Source organism: Meriones unguiculatus, chromosome 17, assembly GCF_030254825.1.
Source record: "Meriones unguiculatus strain TT.TT164.6M chromosome 17, Bangor_MerUng_6.1, whole genome shotgun sequence".
Taxonomy (NCBI): domain Eukaryota; kingdom Metazoa; phylum Chordata; class Mammalia; order Rodentia; family Muridae; genus Meriones; species Meriones unguiculatus.
In genome coordinates this window covers 96210425-96233749 of record NC_083364.1, presented here as the reverse complement: position 1 = coordinate 96233749, position 23325 = coordinate 96210425, and the positions used below count along the sequence as shown (strand labels likewise).

Genomic DNA, 23325 nt, shown 5'->3' with positions numbered 1-23325 from the left:
CCAAGGGGGAGAACCCAGCTAAAAAGACCCAACGGGACTGTTGCTGTAGTCCCAGAATGGCCAGAGAGCTAACTGGACTCTGGTGTAATGGTTAACATTGTAAACTTGCTGTATTCTACAGTTACCGTGGAGAGGAATCTCTGGGCAAGTCTGTAAGGGCTTTTCTAGAATAGCCAAGATGAGAAGGTAAGTGTGGGTGACAAAATGCACGGCTGGGGGTGGGGGGGGCTCTGAAATGTGTAGAGCAGTGTCCGTGGGCAGAGTCTGCTTCATTATGCTAGCTTATTCTTGTGTCTCAGGAGGGAGCAAGAGCAAATAGGCATGGCGGTGCAGAGCAGGCCCAAGACAGACCGCTGTTTGGCAAGGATGTGTAATTTTAAAAACAAACCTGCTGTGTGTGAGCACACCTGCACACTCACAAGCAGGGCGCGCGTGGAGTTGGACAACTTGTGGGAGTTGGCTCTCTTCCAGAGGGTGGAACCACGCTTGTCATCAGGCCATGGCGCCTCTAGTCACGGCCTTATCTCACCGGCTCAAGAGAAGCCCACGAAGATACGCTGTCTTTAACCTTAACCTTCTCGTGGGTGCACTGCGGGGTGCTGATGGTAGGGTGATGGAAAGACAAGCTGGAGATTGATCTCCCACGCAACTGTCTAGACAGGAGGCCCCACCAGCCTTCCCCAGGCTGTGATTCTAAGTCCCAAATAACTTTAGCTTCGCTAGGAAAGTCTTGAAGACACCCGGCAAAGTCCTAAAGGTGGAGAGAGAGGCTGAACCTGGAGCCCTGAACACTGAGAAACATCTTATTTTAACCTTCAGAAGCAACTGCAGCCACCGGACACCACTCTCAGGCCACACCACGCCTCAAGAGCGCGGCTCTCGACATTCACAAGACCTCCTTAAGACCAATCTGTTGTCCTAAAGTGATAAAAGGGCAGGAGGGACGGCTCAGAGGCTAAAAGCACCGGCTGCTCTTCCAGAGGTCCTGAGTTCAATTCCCAACACCTACACGGTGGCTCACAACCCTCTACTGAGTTCCGGTGCCCGCTTGGCGTACGTGTGGGCCAAACGCTCACACGCGTAAAACAAATCTTCAAAAATTTTCTCATAAAAGTGATACGAATGTTAGAAAATCGGAATCACGGAATTTGAGCAAACACATCTCTTCTGCACATAGTTTTGGGTACCATCAAGTTTGACGTGCCGACCGGAGGACAGTTCACGAGACGGTAGCTCGGGAACCAGCGCGCGGCGGCGTCCGCTGCGGCAGGCTGCCGGAAGCGGGCGAGCACGCAGGTCGGGGACGCTCGAAATCCGGCGCCCCGCGGGCCACGGAGCACTTCCAGGACACGCGCCTGGGATACCCACAAGCCCCTGCGGCCGCGGAGCGCGACGGCTCGTGACCCCTCGCCGCAAGCGGCGGCAGCACCTGGTCACCCGCGCTTCCGCAGACCTCGGCCCGGGGGCGGGGCTGGGGGCGTCCCCGCAGCCTCTGCCAATCAGCGCCCGGCGGGTCGCAGCGGGGCCACGCCCCTGCGGCTGGCCCAGACGTCCCGCCGCGAGGCCCTGGGCGCCCGCCCTGCGAGAGGTCGGGAAGCACACACCCGTGACAGGGAGGAAGCGGGTGACGGGGGTGGGGTGGGGGGCACAGGCCGCTCTCACTTCCGGAAACCCACCTCCAGGCGCAGCCCTGCGCGCCGCACAGCCCGACGGGAGGAAACCTGGCCTCCGCCGCGAGGCACGCCGGGAGGGCCGGGCTCCCCCAGCTTTCCGGAAGTATGTGTGTAGGTTCCGTGCCCTTGTCTGTGCTAAGTCCCGCCCCTGTGCCGGAGGAGGACGTGCTGAGGAGGGGGAGGACCGCCGGTCACGTGGCGCCACTGCGGAAGACGCGGGAGGGGCGGGGCGGCCGGGTCACGAGTTGCCGGAAGCGGTGGCCCCTGCCGCTAATCCGAGATGGGGACGTCTCTGGACATCAAGATTAAGAGAGCGAATAAAGTGTATCACGCCGGGGTAAGTGGAGGGGCGCCGGGCTTCAGGCTCCACGCTCTCCAGGGCGGCGTGCGCGGCCCCGACGCCGGACGGGCGTGCCCCGCGGGGGGCTGGGGACGCGGCGGCAGGCGGGCGGCGGGCCCAGGCCGGGCTGTCGCTCCCGGGGCGAAGAGCAGGTGACAGATGGCCTTTCTGCAGAAGACCCTGAGACTCCAGGCAGTGGTCGCCCCTAATGCAGAGTTCTCTGAAGCTCGTCACGGCGCCACGATCCACGACCCTGGAGCGTTTTAGAATGCCAGCGCCCTGGTTCTAGCCCGGGAGACAACAGGCTTAGTCACGTGCAGCTGCTCTGGACTCACAGCTAGCTTCACCGCCGCTCGGTGCATGCAGGTGCACTGTGGTGTGGAGAAGGAACACATCCCAGGGGAACATCTTGAGGGGATGTGAAAAACTAGACACCTGATGTTTGTAAAGATCCAGTGAGCCACCACTCTTCCCTTCGCACAACGGGAGGGAAAAGCTGCATTTGTAATATGTCTAGCGGTCACCATCCAAAGACCCCTTACCCCCAAAACCAAAAACCCAAACACCAAAGTGGCCATCACCCTTATAAAAGGGGCTCTGTGCTCTATGACAAGATGCACTGAGAAAGAGGACCCACTTAGGCTAGACCTCTGCCAAAACAATCAGTTCATAAAGGAAACAGTCGACCCTGCTTCTGTTTGAGGAACACTGTCAAACCAATTCCATTATCTTTTTTTTTTTTTTTTTTCAAGACAGGTTTCTCTGTGCAGCCTTGGCTGTCCTGGACTCACTTTGTAGACCAGGCTGGCCTCGAACTCCCATAGATCCACCTGCCAGAGATCCACCTGCCGCTGCCTCCCCAAGTGCTGGGATGTCAGTTTCATGAAAAAAAATGCAACAAGCCTTGAGTTTAGTCCCCAGCAGTGCATAAAGCAGACATGGTTGCCAGCAGTCCTTCCACCCGGGAGTTAAGGTAGGAGGATCAGAAATTCGGGGTCACCCTCAGCTGCACATTGAGTTTGCTACACGCCCTGGATCTGGAAGATCCTGTCTCAGGAAAGCTAAGGGCTGGAAAGAGGGATGGGCAGTTAAATCCGGTACTGCTCTTGAGGGATCCAAGTTGGGTTCACAGGCCCCACATCAGGCCGCTCGCAAACACCTGGACCGCCACATCCAGGGAAGCCCACATCTCTGATTGCACCTGCCCTCGCGTGCACATATCCACTCAGACACAGTGTGTAACATAATTTGAAATAGTTCTAAACAGTAAGGCAGGAAAACTGTTTAAGATGAAGACCCTGAAGGGGAGGACCAAATGCACAACTTCTGTCGGACAGTCCTGTGTGTTGCTGCTGAATTTTCCGGGCGTAGCTTAGTGACTAGGGAGTCCCCTCTGTGTGCTGAACGTAGCCCCAGTAGCCTCAGAAGGTTTGGCCGTAAAATGGAGGTGTGCCTGTGTGTACAGAACAAAAGTAAACGTAGCAAAAATCTTAACAGTTATGATCCAGTTGAAAGCCATGTGGCTCTATTTTTTTCTCAGTTAATAGCTTTGAGGAGAAATAATTTATGCACACACACATATTAGAGACATAATATGGCTACAGCAACAATTAGCCCTTTGTGCCATCTAAGTGGTTTTGGTGTATTTATAGTGTTATTTATCTATCGCTGCTAATTTTAGAACATTTTTGGCAACTCCAAAAGAAACCCTGTGCTTGATAGCTGTCACTCCTCCTTTCCTGCTGGAAGCCCCAGGCAATGAGCCATGGGCTCTGCCTATCAGAGGCATTTCACAGGAAAGGACTTGTATAATGTGTGACCTTCTGTGACTGGCTTCTTTGACAGAGCATGTTTTGAGCACCCATGACCATTAGAGCATGTGTGGCTTGCTTGTTTCTTTTTGTGGCTGTGCCACTGGGCCACATGCTGTCCTTTCCTGTGCTGGGGACAGGTGAAGTGAAAGATGAACAAGTGCTGGGACACTGGGCAGTGGAAAACTAACTTCCTCCAGGAAGGTCCCTCCCAGCTCAGGGGTCAGGAGGGCTGTGAAATGCTGGGACAGTCTCCTGTTCACGGTGGAAAGGCTTTAGTGTGCTGACTTTGTTATCTTCCCGAAGCATCTTTTCTGGGGCTTATTTTAAAAACCTTTGTGGCTTGTCTGTTTAGCCTAGTAAGTTTCAGCCTCCCTTTTAAAATTCAGATAGCCCCACTAAATTTTACTTTAGTTGTAGCAAGTTTGGGGGTCTTTTTTTACTCCAAAGCAAACACCTTGTCAGTCACCCAGGTCCTGCTGGAAAGGCCAGGGAACCAGGAGAGGAATTGAGGGAGGGAGGGAGGACCAGGACCACCCCACCCAGGCACTTCTCTGGGGACCCGAGGAGACTGGTTTTTGTCATCTTTGAAACCCCAGAGCAGGCCTCTGTGTTGGTGGCCCAAGGTAGATCTCAGCAGGATTTGCTAATATCTGTTTGTGAAAAACTTACATGTTTTCCCATCAGTAGGTTTTTTTTTGGGAGGAGTGTTTTGTTTTGTTTTTGAGATAGGATTTTTCTATGTAGCTCTGGAATTCACTATATAAACCAGGCTGGCCTTGAACTCCCAGAAATGTGCCCACATAAGCCTCCTGAGTTCTGGGACCATTAAGGTTGTTTGTTTTTTGTTTTATTTTTTTTGTTTGTTTGTTTGTTTTTTAAATACAGGTAACTTAGAAATGCCAACAACTTTTCCCCCATATAATAATTGCTAATTTTAGTATATTAAATTTTAGGAAAAATTTTATGAGCAAAATTACAATGCATGATTTAAGAATCTGAGATTTCAACAGTATCAGAAATAATAGAAAAAGACAAATAAATGGGAATGATTATGATACTTCAGTCATGGCCAGAAGCTGTAAACACATACTGTGTATTTTATATGACTGCAGTAACTTCTGTTGTGAGTCTTTGTGAACCTATCCATTCACTTTTTTTTAAGTTACTGACATGTATGTGCACATGTAGAACTCTGGTCAGGATCAATAGCCCCTCTTACTGATTTATTTCTTAACATTTGTATCCAGTACCTGCTTAATAGATGTTCAAAAACTGTTAAATGATTTTTAACACTTATCAGACAGACACTAAATCTGTCCATTCTTTTCTTTCTACCGTGTATGTCCTGGAGAGTGCTTGGTGGCAGGTATTTCCGTTTTTGAGATGGGGGTCTCACTCTGTCACTCAGATCAACCTGGAACTCACCGTGGCGGAGTCTTCCTGTAGTAGCATCTTGAGTTAGGAGTCGCCATCCTTTTATTCCCAAGTCTAGGACTATGGCTTTTAATTCTCATCTGTAGGGCTGGAGAGATGGCTCAGCGGTTAAGAGCACTCACTGGCTGCTCTTCCAGAGGTCCTGAGTTCAATTCCCAGCAACCACATGGTGGCTCATAACCATCTATAATGTGATCTGATGCCACCTTCTGGCATGCAAATAAATAAATAAAATGGCACCTGTTCCAATGCTGTATTTTCAGAATTGAGAGATATTCTAATCTTTCCAAACTAAGCATGAACCTGACCCACAGTAGAGTCTCGGATGCTGCGTGGTCATATTGTTCTGTGTTCCCCTTGGAACTGTTCTGCCTTGCTGTGGTTACAGCAGCACACCACACGAATGGCACCAGGTGCTTGTTAAGCCCTGTGGACAGGAACACCAGGGCACAGCATCTGAGGGTAGACAGGGTCTAGCACTTTCACACCCAAGTTGAGATTTCTGCATTACCCTGTTCTTTGTGGGCACTTGAACAAAAGGGTGTGTGACACTGTGAATTTCAATAAGTCTTTGGCGTTCTGGAGATGCTTACTGGCTAGAAGAACCGTGCAGTAAATTTTTCTGTAGGGTAAGTTTAATTCATTTGTTTTTATGAATTGGGGATTCCTTATTCTTGAATCTGATGCATGTTCTCATGAAGGCGACACCATTGAGTATCAGGGTCGTGAACTATGAAGGAGGTCTGCTCCTAGCACAGTCAGGTTACTATGACAAGGGATTCTGTACCCTGGGTGGGTGACTGTCACCTCCCCCCCCCCAAAACCCTCAGAACTCTGTGTTTTCTCTCACGTGGTGTTGATGTAACGTCTTCTTAAAAATAAAGAGGAAAAATGTTATACTCAGTAGTTTACTGTTCATAAGGAAAAGTTGCGAAACAGAAATGCTACTTAAAAATGAAACCCAGGGCAGGAGAGGTGGCTCAGAGGCTCAGAGCACTGGCTGCTCGTGCAGAGGATATTGGTTTGATTCCCAGCATTGATGTGGTGGCTTACAGCCAGATCACAATCGTAGTTCCATGGGATCCCACGCCTTATTCTCACCTCCAACGGCACCAGGCACGCACGTGGTGCACAGGCAAAGCACTCATATAATGAAAAAAATAAAAATCTTTAAAAAGAAAGAAAGGAAGAAAGAAGGAAAGAAAGCCTGGCTGTCTGCATCATTGTGGTTGTTTGGATGAGAATGTCCCCCATAGGATCATGTGTTTGAATGCTTGATACCTAGTTGGTGGAACTGTTTGGGGCAGATTAGGAGGTGTGTCACTGTTGGAGGAAATGTGTCACTGGGCGTTGAGGTTTCAGAAACCCCCACTGGGCCTAGGCTGCCTGCTTTGGGTTTGTGGAGTAGGGTGTACACTCCTAGCTACTGCTCTAGCACCGTGCTGGCCTGCTGCCTGGACTTTGTCCTCTGCTCAGCCGCTGGTTGCCCCTCCATCTTCATCCTGTTTCATGATGCTCACTAGGCCCTCTGCGGGGCTGAAGCGTGCATGCTCCACCCAGCTGCAGATGCTGCAGTCTGCAGGGCTTTGTGTCCAGCTGTATGCAGAGCCAGCCCCGTGTGGCAGCTGCTCCCCGTGTTAGTTACTTCCTGCGTTACTGAGGTCGACATCTTGATCCACAGGCAGCAGAAGGGAGCTGTGAGCCACACTGGGCCTAGTTTATGCACAGGGGAGGCCCCAAAGCCCGCCCCCACAGTGACACACTTCCTCCAGCAGGGCCACACCCCCTAAAATTGCCAGTCCCTGTGGCCAAGCATTCACACAGGTGACTCGAGGGCCATACCTAGTCAAACCGCTGCAGCCAGGATTTTGCTGAGAATGAGGAGGGTACTGATTATTCAAAGCGTGACTGGGTACGTGAAGGACAACTTGTGGAAGTCAACCGTGTGGTCCCAGATCTCTGGTCAGGCTGTTGGCTTGACAGCGGGTGTCTTTAGCCAGGGCCCCAACCTGCTGGCCTTGTTTGTTTTCATTTAGATGTCAGGGCTCTGGAGCGGGAAGTGGAAATCAAGTACTTAGCACAATTCACAGAGGCAGGGTACACCCTGCCCTGAAGTCCCTCAGAGCACGCTAAACTGCCCTGCTGGAAAACAGGACAGTAAGTAGGTGGGCTGCTGTGGGCATGGGTTGATCTTCTGGGTCTGGCTGCCTCTGAGTGTGGTCAGCGGCTCTGTGCCACCGTGGCACCGTCTGCAGAGTCTTGGAACCCTCAGGTGGGGCCTGACAAGCCAGGACTGAGGGTGTACGTGGGAGGAGCCCTGGGGAGGGCCTGACACAGCATCTGCAGGGTGGTATGGGCGTTAAGCACCTCCTCAGACTTCCTCAAACTCTGCACAAGCAGGAGTGGTCCTGGGAGGTGTGCTGGTCTGATTGGAGGCTCTCTTGTGCCCCAGGAAATGCTCTCGGGTCTGGTGGTCATCTCCAGCAAGGACTCTGTCCAGCACCAGGGAGTGTCTTTGACCATGGAAGGGACTGTGAACCTCCAGCTCAGTGCCAAAAGTGTGGGTGTGTTTGAAGCCTTTTACAACTCTGTGAAGGTAAGAGCCCGCTACTGTGTGCTTTGCGCTCTGCCGCGTGCCCTGTTCCCCGTCGTTACCGTGAAAGGCTCATGGTCCTCATGCTTGCAGTTCTCATGGAGCACGCTCGTGTGCTGCTTCTGTGTCCTGCCAGCGGGTATTTGCTCCTGTAATGTCCCTGGCTGGAGCTTGGGATTGGAAGAGCCTGTACGGACTTAGTCATCGGAGACAGCTCCGAGGAAGGCGTGTCCCTTGCCTTGCTTTATCAGACTGTCTTGCTGGCTGTGTACACGGCTTGTGTTGAACTTCATGTTGAAGTAAGACACACTGGAGCATGGAGCTCTTGTATGTTTTTGTTAGTTAGGGTAGAGTTTCTGTTCTAGAAAGTTCTCCAAACTTAGAGCTTCTTTCCATGAAGGCCCTGTGATCTCTGAGGAAGCCTGTGAGGAGGAGAGCGTGAACAGTACCTTGGGCTTTTGCTTCTCCTCTTAATCCATTGGGAACTTTGCTGAGGTGATGGTGAAGCAAAGACTTACAGCCTGACAGCAGCGGGTGTGGTGGTGCAGTCTTGTAGTCCTAGTGCTTGGGGGGCTTCGGGGGCCAGGAAAGCCAGGAGCAGCGATGTGCAGTCTGGGTTACGTAGCAAACTGTTTCAGCGACACACACCACATCACACACAGACATATACACCACATCACACACACAGACACACCACATCACATACCACATCACCTACACACATATACACACAGATCCATGCACACCACGCCACACACTTACATACCACGCACACAATTAAATGCCGTAAGAAACACAGTTAAAGAAAGGAGCGTCGCTGTGCAGCACCGGCATGTGTACAGACCTGCGCGGTGCTGCAGACACAGCACCTCCGTGTGCCGCGGCCTGTAGACCTTGGAGAGGACGGGTGGGTGTGCCGGTGGCTGACTGCTCCTGTTGACAGCCCATCCAGATCCTCAGCAGCACCATTGACGTGCTGAAGCCGGGGAAGCTCCCCAGTGGCAAGACGGAGATCCCCTTCGAGTTTCCTCTGCATGCCAAGGGCGGCCGGGTGCTGTACGAAACCTACCACGGCATGTTTGTCAACATCCAGGTGAGTCTGCGCCCAGGACCGGCATGACCGTGTGCCCCGCTGACTCCGGCTGACATGACTGACTGCTCGTGCGGTCTAGACCTGTGTCTCCCTTGTTGGTAACTACGTTTTGGTGTGACTGTTACTGTGTTTGCAGTGCAAGAGAGTCAGCCCAGGCCTCACGCTGCCATAGAGTTAGGCCCCGAGTCCTGCAGCCCTCACTGCGGCCCTCTAGCTGAGGAGGAGCCTTAGAGTTCCTGTGTGTCACTGCACTTTTCTCAGGCCACAGTGATGCTGTCGGGGGCACGGACCTGCTGCAGCCTCCTGGCACCAGCACTGATTTGTCTGTTTTACTCTTATGAGTGTCTCTTTATGTCCTTCCCAGAGGCTGCCCTTCAGCGCAGGCTGCATTCCTCACTAGCAGACCTTGTAAATGAGGGAAGTGCAGTTGTGACTTCCTGTGTGCCTCTGCTGGGGAGGGTGGCCGCCCAGCTGCCATTGTCGCAGGGGCAGGGCCCAGTCCTGACCCTGCCGGAGGAAGAGCCCTTCCTCCATGCAGTTCGGAGAAAGGTGCTCTGTGAGGCCGTGCTAAGCAAGACAACCCTGCAGCCTCAGCATGCACCAGAAGGCCGGAGGCCGGAAAGGTGTTTGACTTATTGGTCGAGTCTCAGTTGTTCACATTTGCACTCAGTAAATGCCACTCATTTGCTTAGCATTGAGCACGTTTAAAAAGCTGAAACCATTTGGAAAAGTTAGCTAGAGGCTTCTTTGAGTTTCATGAGTTTGAAGGTCTGTCAAGGGGAACGGCGTGGGATGGTGCCCTCCACGGCAAAGCTACTTTCTGTGAAGAAATGTTTGTAGTCTTTCCTCACACACCTGTTCCAAGCAGTAACACACACACACACACAGAAAGTGGTACTGGAAAGAGAGTTCTGCAGTCAGGACTGGGTGCTGCTCTTGAAAAGACCCAAGCTTGGTTCCTGGCATCCACATGGGGCTGCCCCAGGTCTCTGTGGGCATCTGCACTCATGTGTGGCCCAAGGACATACACAGCACACATACACGTAACCTAAAAGCTGAGTGGAGGGCTGGCACATGGCTCCACAGGTAAGGATGCCGTCATGCCTGAGCTCCATCTGTGAGCCTCTGGGGGGGAGGAAGAACCAGCTCCTGACTGGATAAGATCAACGTTTTCTGGTCAGTCTCTTTCATCTGTTGTCACCTAAGAGACAAAACCAATCTATTTATAATGAAATTGGGAGGCTTTTGCAAATGCCGCTAAGAGTACAAAAGCAGAGTGTGTGCCGTGGTTGTAGAGACCGCGTGTGCTGGAGAGCAGTGTGTGTGCTGTGGTTGTGTAGACTCTGTGTGCAGGCCTTCCTTGATGCAGAGGCTGCTAGTGTATAGCTCTTCTCTGTAGAGTGAGGGATGCGCTCCCCAGCTCTTTCCTCGCTCGTCAGATTACCCCCTTGAAGGCCAATCCCTGCTCCAGCATGGGCTGTACGTGGCCTCCAGTTTCTCCGACATTTAAAGATGCCATTTCTTGTTAGTGGGCTGTCCCCACTCAGTGCTGATTAACTTCTTCCCCTGCGGTGCTGGCTGCTTGCATGTTAGGGACGCACCCCATCACTGAGCTCCTTTGCAGCCCGCGTCCTTCGTCCTCTGTGTTTCTATTCTGAGCCATTTCAAAGGTAGCAGCAGTCTGTGTGCCCTTGGCGTCTTCCTGCTTAGGAGCCATTGCCTAAATCTGAGACTTGCCATCCACAACCACAGTTACCATCATTATCCACACAATGTAATCCTCAAACAGTTTCTAGCTTATATGCAAATCTATCATGCTCTCGTGAGCAAATCTAGCAAATAGGAGTTAGGGTCATGGTGTTTGCTCTGTTCCACCCGTCCGTTTTATTTGACAGGTCTTCTGGTTGCCTCCATTGTCAGGAAGCAGATGCCGTCCAGAGAGGACAGGGATGCTCTGGGCACGGGGCTCATCAGTGTAGGGATTCCCAGGGATCATTTAGGGCACCATTTCTTGCCATGCTTCTGAAAATTACATTAATGTACATAGGTACATTACTCTGAAAAAAAGCTTTGTCGTTCAGTCCCAATACTGTCTCAAATCATACAGACACGAGGAACTTTTCATTTATGATTTGAGTTGTGTTATAATAGCATAATGTAAAAAAAAAAAAAAAAAACATAAGACAAAATAAAGGGTTTAACATTTAACTGCATTAAATTCCTGACTTGTCAAGGCTTAGCTTGCTTGCTATTTCTTACTGAGTTCTGCTCTTGTGGCCATACTAACAAGATTTTATGTTATTGCACAAATGAGTAATGGTACCACCGCGCCTGCTAGGAGCACATATCAGAGTTCATTTATAAAAACTCCAATCTCCCTTTTTACAGGTCAAAATACTGTGTGTGTGAGAGGGAGAGAGAGAGGTGATTCCGCAGTTAAAAGCACTAACTGCTTCTGCAGAGAACCAGGGCTCAGCCCCTTTGCACTCACAGGGCAGCTCTCAGCCGTCTATACCCTAGCTCCAAAGGAACCGTGCCTCTGTCCTTCATGAGCATGCCCCCCCCACATCCACACACACACATACCCGCACACACATGTCCACACTGACACATATCCACACACACATGTCCACACAGAAACACATGATTTTAAACCTTGAAGAAATCCAGCCTCAGACTTGCTGGTCTCTTGATGCCCTCTGACCTTCCCTGTAGCTCATCCAGTGGATCCCACCATAGGCCCTGGAAAGCTGGTTACCAAACAGTGGGCAGAGCCGGGCTTCGGTGACAGTTCTGCCAGCACCCTGTACGAGGGTTTGGTTTGGCAGCAGGCAGGTGTCAGTGGAAAGCCCACCTCTGTGAAGGCCCACAGCAGCCTGCCTGACCTTGTTGCTAGGAGATAAGGAAAGAATGCCATGCAGAGCTGGGTACAGGCCTGCCCCTCAGATCGTCCTCGAGGATGAACACGAGTGGATGATAGCCCTTCCAGTAGCCTGTGTAGCCCTGACTGTCCCAGACCTCACCATGTAGACCAGGCCGGCCTGAACTCAAGAGATCACATCTGCCTCCCAAGTGATGGGTTAAAGGTGTGCACCGGTAACAACTCTTTGTGAAGTGTTTGTTTCACATGTGGGCGTTTGCTGTGTGCATGTGTGTGTGTCTGCCCCATGTGCATGCAATGCCCGTGGAGTCCAGAAGGGGGTCAGGGTCCCCCAGCTGGAGTGGGCAGTGGGGGTCAAACCCAGGCGCTCTCCAACACAGCGCTGAGCCATCTTGCAGCCCCATTGTAAACCCACATATATGTGACCCTTCCAGAGCATAACAGAGGACTAGGCCTAGCATAACTAGGCCTCTTCACTTCACCTTGCTGCCCTGCTCAGCAGAGCACATGACCACTAATTTATAAGTTCCTGCCTGCCCTCACACTTTGGCGAATTCCTTCCTTTCACAAATTAGGGTGAACTCAGATTGACAAGGGCCTATGTCGTGGAACCAGAAATTCTAGGGGAGCAGCTTGGCCACACTGGAGACCACGTTCCCAGCACAGTTGAGTTTCTTGTGTACTGGCTTTGTGCTCCGGAAGCCAGCTCCCTTGTCAGAGCAAAGCTGGCCGCTGTGGGCAGGTGCACCTTCCGTCCTCGGCCCCGGCATCAGTCAGAGAGTATGCTTTCCTCACGTGCCCTAAGTAGGTCCGGCTCTTCCTACACCTCCCAACCATTGAAAGAGGTGCTAGAGGCCAGACTCCGACGAGGCACGCCCAAGAGGGTGGTTCACTTAAGTGTGAGTGATGTCCAGGAGGTGGGGCACGCGCACACACTCTCACAGCAGTTTTCACTGACTTTGGTGTGAGGAGAACGGATTGCAGTCTCCCTAGAGAATGTATTGCGCATACACCTATATAAATGTTAGGGTTCGTGCCGACCAGTGATTCTCGTAGCTGTGCACACGGTCCTGGGTATGACCGTTATTTCTGACACAATTCAGAAGTTTTCTGTGTGACTGAAACAGCAGGGAAGTTGGTTCAGCAGGAGTTCCGTGAGGTCCGGGCTCTCTATGGTGCTGGATGGACACTGGAGCCAGGCACATGCTGACTACAGTCCAGCGCCAGGTTTAGTTCTGAGCATCCGAGTCACAGTCCTGCACCACACCCCGAGAAGCTTAGCGCTGCACTAGAGGGCCAGGCTCCACAGCAGGAGCGCCAGCCACGGCCAGCTCAGAGAACCACCACCCAGCCCAGAAAGTGAGTAAGCGAGTGCAAGGCTAGTGTGTCCTGTGCCCCTCGCCTCTGCCCTTTAGGTGGCACGAGGCTCCTTCGGGTGGACAGAGGGGCGGGGAGAACAGGCGGAAGGAGGCTGCTCTGAGCTGTCAGACGTGGATACGTGTCACCTAGGTACTCTCAGCCCCTTCTGTGGGTCTCTGAATTTCTAAATTTTAAAAACACCTTCTCCGTTTCTTCTCTAAACCACACAGAAATCGCTTTTAGGTTTCCCTGAAGTCCTGTCCGACCCATGGCTTCTTGTCCGTGTGACTGCATGTGGCTGTGCGTGCTGTGCTAGCACACAGCTCTGCTAGTGCCAGGGCACAGAGTGAGGGCTGTGAGTTGCCTGAGGCCGCCTCTGGGGTGTCACTGTGGAGCTCAGCATCCCGTCCCAGGACAGCAGGGAGGTGCAGCTCGGAGGAGGAGGAGGTGGATGAGTGCGTCGGTCCTTCAGCCTCAGCACTGCTTTCTGTCCTTACCCCCACACCCTGGCTGTGGCAGCAGCTGCATGGATGTTGTCTAGAAATGCCTGGATTTTGCACATTTAATTCCTGTTGTATATATCTTGTATGAAACACATCCACTGGCCAAAGCGTCCTTAAAGTACATGGACTGCATGTCACTCTGGATGCTGTGTCCAGATCAGAACAACCCCCTAAGATGCCATTTGTCTCTGCTTCTCCCACAGTACACGCTGCGCTGTGACATGCGGCGGTCCCTGCTGGCCAAGGACCTGAGCAAGACCTGTGAATTCATCGTTCATTCTGCTGTAAGGCTCACCTCAGGGCCTGGGGCTCTCTTGGGAGGTGTGGGATCTCGTCTGCTCCCAAGGCAGTGAGTGAGGTGTGGCAGGAGACACGGGGCACCTGCTAAGACCCCGGGCAACATGAGCACATCGCTGTTTCTACAGCAGTGATGCCTCCTGACGGGTCACAGCTCAGCACCCCACGCTACAGCGGCAGTTGGCGTAGTGTCCTGTCTGCAAAGGAGACACCACCGTGGCCCTCAAGGTTGCCGTGGCAGACACTCCCTAGAGCAGTGACTCGTGCTGGGCACCCAGGCCCTGTGCAAACATACACTTCTGCACACTTCTTGCCCATATTTCACGGTAATAGTTTAAAGTGCCTTTTCTGTGCCAGCTTGGATACTTGGCCCCTTGCCCCCACTGCTGCAGCCACTTGGGGAGTTGATGGCAAGTCTTCCACGACCACACGGAATCTACAGTGGCGGCACCTTCCCCTTGGGGTGACGTGGGGACAGACACTTCCCCAGCACTGGAGCGCGGTGGGTGTGCTCGCAGAGGCAGACACACACCGGCCTCCTGTCGGCAGCACTCTCAGCCCTGGCCAGGGGCCTGTCTGTCTCTTCCCCCTCCTGCTGTTTCCCCAGCAGACTGCGTGCCTCAGGAGTTCCAGGGCTGAGTGAGAGTGCTGACAGGGACCGTGGACGGACCCTGGGCTGGAGAGCTGTGGGGAACTACAGCTGGCTTGCTGAGCGGTGTCGGCCAGAGCCCCCTCAGGCTCCTGCTCTGAGGCCTTCAGGGAGCTGGAAAGGCTGCTGCATAGCCTCTGGGAAGCTCGGAGGAGCAGGGCTGCAGTGCAGGGCCATGCTCGCCTGGGAGCAGCCTGACCGTGCTACTCGGCATACCATCGCCATCGGTGCTGGGCTAGCCCACCAGAGCCCAGCCCTGCGCTGTGTGCCTCAGAGCAGGGACTTCAGCGGGGCACCTTGTGAGGGTGGTTGGCAGTTGGGAGACTTTGTGCTTGCACTTCTGTGTGACACTGTAACATGATGCCCTTGAGGTGGTTAGGAAGTCCACCCCAGTGCAGGACTAGCGTCCGGTGTGGTGAGCAGAACAGTCCTCAAGGCCCTTCTTTGCATTCGTTTTTTCTAGGTAAGGTTCTTAGGGCTCCCAGCACTTGCTATCCTACTTATTTCTCTAAGTTTATGGAAAATATGATTACATTGTTTCATTCAGATTACTGAAAGACAGGTATTTTCTTCTTCTTCTTCCATCGAGGGTCCTTAAATCTCCTTTAAAATGTTTGGGCGTTATTTACTAAAACAGGCTTCAGCCTGTACAAGGAAACTGTAACTCTCGAGGAACACTGGGTCCTAACTCAGTGCGAGCTCAGAGCCTCCCTGAAGCTCTCCCACACTGCAGAGCCTTCCTTCGAGGGGTCAGGCCCAGAGCTGTGACCGTTCTCCAGGCTCTTGTCTCTGTTCATGGTAATCTGTCACCCTTGGTCCTTCAAGTATTAGGTGTGAGCTAGGCGTGGCCACTCACATTTGTAGTTCTAGTGGTTTGCAGGTTGAGTGTTCCTTCTGGCCTGTTCAGCCAGTGTGTTCAGAGGAGGAGTCTGTGGAGCAGCCTGGGGCCTGACGGCACCCGGCACCCTCTCCGCCTGCTTCTTGGGTCTTGCTGGCCTTTTGGACCCAGCCTCAGGTGCGGCGCCAGGCAGTCTTGGGCAGCCTGTCGGTGTGAACGGGCTCTGGAGTGCCCCTCTCTGTAGCTGGTGACAGACAGCACTGGCCACTCTGGCTCAGCCCTGCGACACAGCGACAAAGTCTGTGAGCTCCACGTGCCTGGCTGTCCCTGGTGTGCGGGGAAGCAGCCCTCGGTGCTGTCGTGCCTGTCAGCATAGAAGCTTCGTGGCAGCTCCCTCCCAGCACATGAGCCGTCCCCGGGTCTAACCTCCACAGGCCGAGCCCTTGCCTTATAGCTGAGGGAGCCTGGCTGTGTGCGTGGACACATCTGAAAGCACCATGCTGTTTAGGGTACACCTGGCTTGCTTGGAGTCAGATCCGATGCTTCTCAGGGCCAAGTCCTTGCGCTTAGTGCTCCATTGGTTTCAGTCGGTTTTCCCTCTGTTTCAGCCTCAGAAGGGGAAGCTGACGCCCAGTCCTGTTGACTTCACCATCACCCCGGAAACCCTGCAGAACGTCAAAGAGGTACTGACTCCTTCCTCGCGTGTGTGTTACGACCCAGCCACCGACTTCCGCCCAGTTGTTTAGTTGAGAATTGAGGTGTGAGTGACAGGCTTCTGATGGTGTTTGTCCCCAAGAGGTGTTTTCAGTTTGACGTCATGTTGAGTTCAGTGGTTACTTAGAAAGAAAAGAGTGTTTTCAGAAGCCCTCATTTCATGAAAGGATGCTGTCTCGCCGTTCTGCCCCGGTTGGCCCTCTCCAGCCGTCACCTCACACTGGGATGTGCCCCGGTGCACCTGGCTGCTGTGTTTGTGCCCACATGTGGCCTGAGCGCCATTGCTTTTGCCCCCACGCCTGCGTCTTTGTTTCCCACAGTAGTCGTGGGCGCCCTGGGCCCTGGCCCCTTCCTGTCCCCGAGGCTTAGCTTGCAGTCTCCCTGGCACTCCGTCCACACAGCTGTTCGTGGGGATGGGCGGCAAGGACACGGGCCAGGGCAGCGCCGCAGCTTCTTGCTTGGATCTTCGAGGCAGCCCCAGGGCCTTTGCTGGGTGCTGCCCAGGCAGGTGGTGCTTTGGCCTAGCCCACCACGGTGGCCGCCCTCCTGGCTTAGCACTCCCCACACCAGGACGCTTCAGCAGGTGCTGATTTAATGACTGAGTCTGTCTCAGCAGGCAGCGCTGTCTGCAGTTCATGTCTGCGTAGACCTTGGCTTCTCTACCCAGACTGCATTTTGTTCACGCTCATAACTGCGTTGATGGCATGTCTGGGAGATTTGGGGTGCTGGAGTCATGGCTGATGTCATTCTTTGAAAGGGTGTATCACAGCGACCCCTTTCAGAAGGGCTGGAAGGAAGTGGCTGTTATGTCCGGGGCCAGGCAGACCCCGTGCCCCGGGCCCCGGGCCCTCTGCCCTGTGAAGCATTTTCCTCACATGCATGCCTCCAAGTTCTTCTGCACACACAGCTCCCATGCCCCTGCCTCACGCACTCCTCCTCCTCCTCACAGGGCTGCATGTGTGGGGCAGAGGCCTCTTCCCTTGCATTCATGTTATTCAAATATTGGCTCTTGCTGTATACTTGAGGATCCTTGGTGTAGACTTATTAGTAAGATCTGCCACCAGCCCCGGGGACACTGTTCTTCTGAATGCAAGTGCACATTGAATTTTGTCATACAGGGAGTGGCAGGTGTGTGCAAGTGGCCTTTCTTCTGGCCCTAGAGCTGTTCTAGGTGAACAGTGTTTGTCATGACAGAAACCTTTACATTGGGGAACACAAGTGTCGGGAAGTGGACACTGGAAGCCGCTTTTTCATCAGCTGCATGAGGGCTGTGAGCCACTGCTGCTATTTACTTCCCTGAACAAACAGCTCATTCTCGCGTTTGTTCCTCACACTGTCCCGTAGACAGTTTAGAGCCTTCACTGGTGTTTGACACTTGGTCCAGTCCCATGTGAGCACTGACTCGGGATGTGGCTGGTCTGACCTAAGACTAGAAGCTGAGAGTGCAGGCCTGGCTTCAAAGACAATGTAAAGCACTGTTTACACGGTTTTCTTTGGAGACAGTTTCATTATCCCAGATCGGTGTTGACTCTTTAGTTGAGAATGACTTTGAATGTCTTGAGTGGTGAGGTGGCTCCTTGTGGTGCTTGAGAGTGAGGCCAGTGCTCTTAGCATGCCGGCCGAAACAGCTCGAGGTGAGCGCTGCTGGTCGTCGTCTTCATGTTGAGATAGCACCTTAGATGCCATGGGGCAGCTTTTAGTGCGCTCTCGGGGATCTTAAATCACACAGGCAGGCGATTACAGATTCTAGACTATTTTAAATTTGTGGCTTATGCTGGGTCTGCTGGATGGCAGGACATGACAGAGAAGACTCCTAAAGTGACTGTCCAGCTATTTTCCTTCAGTGCCACACTGCCAGGTCCCTTCAGCCAGCTCCCCGTGTGCAGAGAGAAGGGCCCGGGGCCTTTCATCAGGCCATGAGAGAAACTGCTTTTTCACTATCTTTGAATTAAAATTAATTGGCTTCTCAAACTTGCCTAATGGGAACACTTTAAAACTGACTACCTTTGTCTTTTTTCTTAAGTCTTTTCCTTTTTCTTTTGTGACCTGGGGTTGAGGAGTTGGTTGTCCTTAAACAACCCTTGTCCCCTCTCAGGCTTTTGACAGTTTATGTCTCGTTGCTTGGTGAAGGATTGTGTCATTCAGGGTCGCGGGGTCTGATTGTGAGCACACAGTCGTGTCTCTCTGGCTCCTGTGTGTGTGGCGTGCTTGAGGCGTTGAGCTGGTGTCCACTGAAAGATGAGATCGCTAGTATCCGTCTAGTTCTCTAAAGCGGCTTGCGTGTTAACAGAACAATTGCCCAATTTGCTGTTCAGTTCTTCCTTGAAGCAAAGCAGCAGGAATAGCTACTGGCTCCTTGTCCTTGTGCTCCTGATGCCGTTGTCTCTTTCTCTGTAGAGGGCCTCACTTCCCAAATTCTTCATTAGAGGCCATCTGAACTCCACTAACTGCGCTATCACGCAGCCCCTGACGGGAGAGCTGGTGGTGGAGCATTCGGAAGCTGCTGTCCAGAGTGTGGAGCTTCAGCTGGTCCGGGTGGAGACCTGTGGTAAGCCTGTGGAGGCCTGGGTGTCTGTGCCATCACCTCAGCAGTCTTTGCTCATTTGTGTTCATTTTTCTGGAGTGCGCTGATAGATTCATGCCTAAGCTCCACTCCCATAGATTCTTTCTTGCTGTAGGGGAACCTGGGGATCCGGGAACCATGCTTTAAGAGTGCTCCCCTCAGGAGGACCCCCTCATCATTGAACTGGGGGAGGGGCATAGGAGAAGAGGAGGGAGAGACGGTGGGATTGGGAGGGGATGGGGGCACTACAGCTGGGGTACAAAGTGAATAAACTGTAATTAATTAAAAAAAAAAAAAGAGCGCTCCCCTCGATCCCTAGACCTGTATGAAAACCAGTGCCGTACACAAGGCCATCCATCATCACAAACACAGCAGCCTTGCTTTGCTGAGTGGACGACCGTGTTCCCCTTTGCAGGCTGCCGGGAAGTTTGTTTGATAGATTTGGGCCAGAGAGGCCCATCTTTAGCTTTTAATGTGCCCCCAAAGGTGCACACCGGAGACTTGGCCCCTAGCCCAGCTCTGCAGAGAGCTTTGGGGGTGACCAGGCCCTGAGCGCTGTGCTCAGCACGCGCCATGTGGGGTTCTCAGGAGAGCCCATTCTAACGCGGAGCTTTCTCAGGCTGGCTGGCACCATGTTACCATGCTAGGGCCTCTGCTGTGTTGCTGTAGGTACTGGGAACAGAACTTGGGTCCTTGTGTAAGAGCTGGAGGTGCTGTCAGCTACTAAGCCATCCCTTCCTGGGGTCTTTGGGTTTGGGTTTTTCAAGACAGGGTTTCTCTGTGTAGCCCTGGCTGTCCTGGACTCACTTCATAGACCAGGCTGGCCTTGAACTCACAGAGATCCGCCTGCCTCTGCCTCCCAGAGTGCTGGGATTACAGGAGTGTGCCACCGTGCCCGGCTCTTCTTGTAGTCTTAACATACGAAGATATCACCTCACAACAGAGCAGTTGTGCCAGAGACCTCATCTCTGTAGCACAGCTATTCTGATGACCGCGTGGCCTCTTGCAGATTGTCACTGAAGTACCGACTCGGGCATTAGGTTCCCAGCCTCTGAAGTCTTGGGTGGTCATGTCTGAGGACGTGAAAAGGGGAAGGGACGGGAACTCCAGCCTCGGAGGACAAACTGGAGAAGGGGTGAATGTGCGCTGCTGGCACATTATTGGAAGGGTGTGTTGACCAGCTTACTTTGGTGTCATGGCGCGCTGACCCCATGGTGTTTCCTCTTTGCCCAGGGTGTGCCGAAGGCTATGCGCGCGATGCCACAGAGATACAGAACATTCAGATTGCTGATGGGGACATCTGTAGGGGCCTCTCCGTCCCCCTGCACATGGTCTTCCCCAGGCTGTTCACCTGCCCGACGCTGGAGACCACCAACTTCAAAGTGGGTAAGCAGCCTCACGCCTGGCCATGGGGCCTGGGCAGAGGGTGTGTCACAGAGAGAAGCTCCGCGCACACAGGCCTCCCCGCACAGGCCTGCAGGAGTCACAGCCTGGGAGCACGCAGAACACCTCAGCGAGAAGTGGCATGTGCAGGCTGTAGAGCCCACTGAGAGTCCCTTCAGAGGGCTGCGTGGCCAGGCAGGGCCGTCCTGCTCTGTGGAGAGAGGGCTGCGTGGCCAGGCAGGGCCGTCCTGCTCTGTGGAGAGCCTTTCAGTTGTCAGGTAGCGGAGCGTGACCAAACACCTGACAGGAAACACCCTGCCGGAGGGTGGCTGCACCGAGGGCCACAGTTGTGGCGGAGAAGCCGTGAAAGCAGGCGTGCGTGCTCACGTCTAGCGGGCCAGCTGACAGAGATCAGGGCCGCTGTCAGGTTTGCTGTGTGCATTGTTTTTCTTTTTACTCAGGTGAGGACCTGGTCCCGTGGGTGGTGCCACCCACATTCAAGGCAGGTCTTCTTCCTCCTCCCTTAAACACCTCTAGAAATTCCCTTGAAGATACGCCCAGAGGTATGTCTCCGCGAGTGCAAATCTAGTTAATGTAAGAGTAAGATTAACCCCAAGTCCACACCCGAACAGCTTGATGGCATCTTATAGTAGCATCTGTGACCTTAAAGTCTAACACTGCTCTAAAGACCAGAGTTTCTTCTGAGACTCAACTGTGATGGCTTATAAGAGCAAAAGACAAATAGCATGCTTTCAGCAGACACACAGAATAAGCACTCCCTTTCAGAAAGGAGCAGCAGCAGGCCCAGAGCAAAGAAAAAGCAAACCGAAGCAATATTAAAACCTAGTTGTTGTTAGTTTAGTTTAGTTTTTGGGTTTTTGAGACAGGGTTTCTTCTTTGTGTAACCCTGGCTATCCTGGATTCATTTTGTAGACCAGGCTGGCCTGGAACTCATAGAGACTCACCTGCCTGTGCCTCCAAGTGCTGGGATTACAGGCGTGTGCCACCATGCCCAGCTACTATTTTTAATTATATGTTTAGGGGTCTTGTGTACCCACAGCCTACCCAGAGCTGAGGTTCTGCAGTGTGGTGCCAGGTGCCACTTTGCCCATATAGCAAAAATAAGGGCGAGTTTTGTTCGGGGTGCTTTCTCTAAACGTACATCCCCTCTGTGTGACCTTTACCCATGAAAACTAAAAACCAGTGGAGGAAATCCTGTGCAATAAAATACAAAAACACTTGTAAGAACCAAGTGTTTCCACAAAGGCTTCCTTGGCTGATAGCAAAGGACCAGCTCTTGAACCAGCTATACGCTCCTTTCCTTCATTAAACACCAGCCACCAGGGTCTCGTTCTGTAGCTTGGGCAGACTGGAACTGACCATGTAGCTCAGACTGCCCTCAGGCGCCTTGCCTTCCTCCTGCCTCGGTTTCTCAGGTGGCGGAATGATGGGTGTGTGCTGCTCTGCCTGGCTGAAGCCATAGCTATTTCTAAAGAATGTGTCTGAGATTTGATCCTCTTCGGGCCTCTGTCAGCACTAGGTGCACACCTGGTTTACATACAGGCCGTGGGCAGAGTGCTCACACACGTGATGTGAGATTGAAAAAGGAGTGTGCCTGGCCAGGACATTGACGACATGCCCCTCGACCGCTGCAGCACAGTTCAGAGCCTAGTGCTCCATGTGGGCCAGGCTGGCCTCGAACTCACAGAGACGCTCTGCCTCTGCCTCCAGGGCTGGGATCACAGGTGTGCGCCACTGCCACCCAGTTCTAGAGAAGAAAATGGACAGTGTTGTGGGGTGATTGTGGGTACCCCTCCTGACCCAGTGCCCGGCTGACAAGACAGATGAGACATTGATAGTGAGTCATTGGCAGGCCCTCCGGGTCCTCAGAGCGCACAGGGAGATGCCTCAGGGACGCAGCGCAGAGTCCTTGTGGCCCCTGCACGCTGCCTCACTGTTAGCCTTTGGCTCCCTGCCCAGGTGAGTGAGCGCCTCTCTTTTCCCCGCAGAGTTTGAGGTAAATGTGGTGGTCCTTCTTCATGGTGACCACCTCATCACAGAGAACTTCCCACTGAAGCTCTGCCGGACATAGCCCAGCTGCAGGAAGGGGACAGAAAGAGTGGCCAGTCATCTGCTCACACGTGGACATCGCTCAGACCATCTGCTCACAAGTGGGTCACAAGGGTCATCTCACAGGCACCACGTCTGGCAACATGCATTTTCATGATTTTTCTCGTGGCCTCAAAGCGTCTGTTTCTTGAAGGGGCCTTGCCTCGGCCCTGTCCTCTGGAATGCAGCAGGATTTCCTCGTGTGTCTCCAGAGCACAGAAAACATTTCCAACGGCTCCAGATGTTCCTACTCGTTAGAGTCAGTAAAGCAGTGCACCTGCAGGTTGAGATGTGCTGGCTAGTGAGGCCATGGAGACAGGAGGGCAGCGGTCTCAGGCATGCCCCCACTCCTGACAGCCAGGGTCGGCCACAAGCAAGCTCACTGATTGAGTCTGGGACACACTCCAGGGAATGGCAGTGCCCTCGCCTGGATGTATGGAGCGTTTCCTTCTTGAGTTCTTGAGACTGTTTCACAGAACTTTATCCTTTTTTAGGGACTGGAGAAAAACCCACAGTCCTTGTTCTCACAGAAGGGTGATGGGCGTGGCCTGCCCCTGACCTCGGAGGCACTGTGCTTTGAGCCAGGGGTTCTGGCGAGGCCTGTCTGTCCTCAGCCCCACGCTGTAACTCCCTGTGTGGGGAGTACACGCAGGGCCTTCCTTCCCTCCCTTCTTGTGCTGTCTGTTGGCCCATGGTTGCTGAGCCCTGTGGGCACGCTAGCTGGCTGCCTGTGAGGTTTTTGGGGTCAGGCTGAGTGGCTGACAGCCTCCTGGCTGCACTCTACGCCCTGTAAGAGCTGAGGGGAGCCGGGCCCTGCTTCACGTGGGCTTCCCCGGGAAATGGGAGACTTAGCGGGTCACCTGACAGTGGGTTCCCACAGAATGGATTTTTGATTGTCAGTTTCTATGCTTACCTCCTAATACTTACCTATCCTTGGTGTATTTAAACAAGCCAAAAATGTAGGTCATGCTCTGGTCAGTTTGCAAGAAAAAGTCATTTTTAATGACATAGTTTTTTAATCAATAAAGAAAGCTAAACAATCTTTAAAAATTGTTTGGACTGCATAATGTTGTGTAATTTCA

At 53.0% G+C, this 23325-nt stretch overlaps 1 protein-coding gene across 6 annotated transcripts; it reads left to right on the top strand.

The window, feature by feature from the left end:
* The first annotated feature begins 1781 nt into the window (after positions 1–1781).
* On the top strand, positions 1782–23293 carry Vps26c (VPS26 endosomal protein sorting factor C). Of its 6 annotated transcripts, none has more exons than XM_060370795.1 (9): positions 1892–2010; positions 2770–2986; positions 7714–7857; positions 8798–8947; positions 13894–13974; positions 16083–16157; positions 18586–18736; positions 19985–20137; positions 20596–22137. In XM_060370795.1, exons 3-9 carry the CDS (start codon positions 7717–7719, stop codon positions 20721–20723), a joined length of 879 nt encoding a protein of 292 aa, XP_060226778.1. In that variant the 5' UTR covers positions 1892–2010; positions 2770–2986; positions 7714–7716; the 3' UTR covers positions 20724–22137. The 6 variants fall into 6 exon arrangements, with proteins under 6 accessions (XP_021520287.1, XP_060226781.1, XP_060226777.1 ...); XM_060370796.1 differs by having other exon boundaries at positions 1910–2010; positions 2766–2986; XM_021664612.2 differs by lacking the exons at positions 2770–2986; positions 20596–22137 and adding an exon at positions 22144–23293 and having other exon boundaries at positions 1782–2010.
* The last annotated feature ends 32 nt before the right edge of the window (positions 23294–23325 follow it).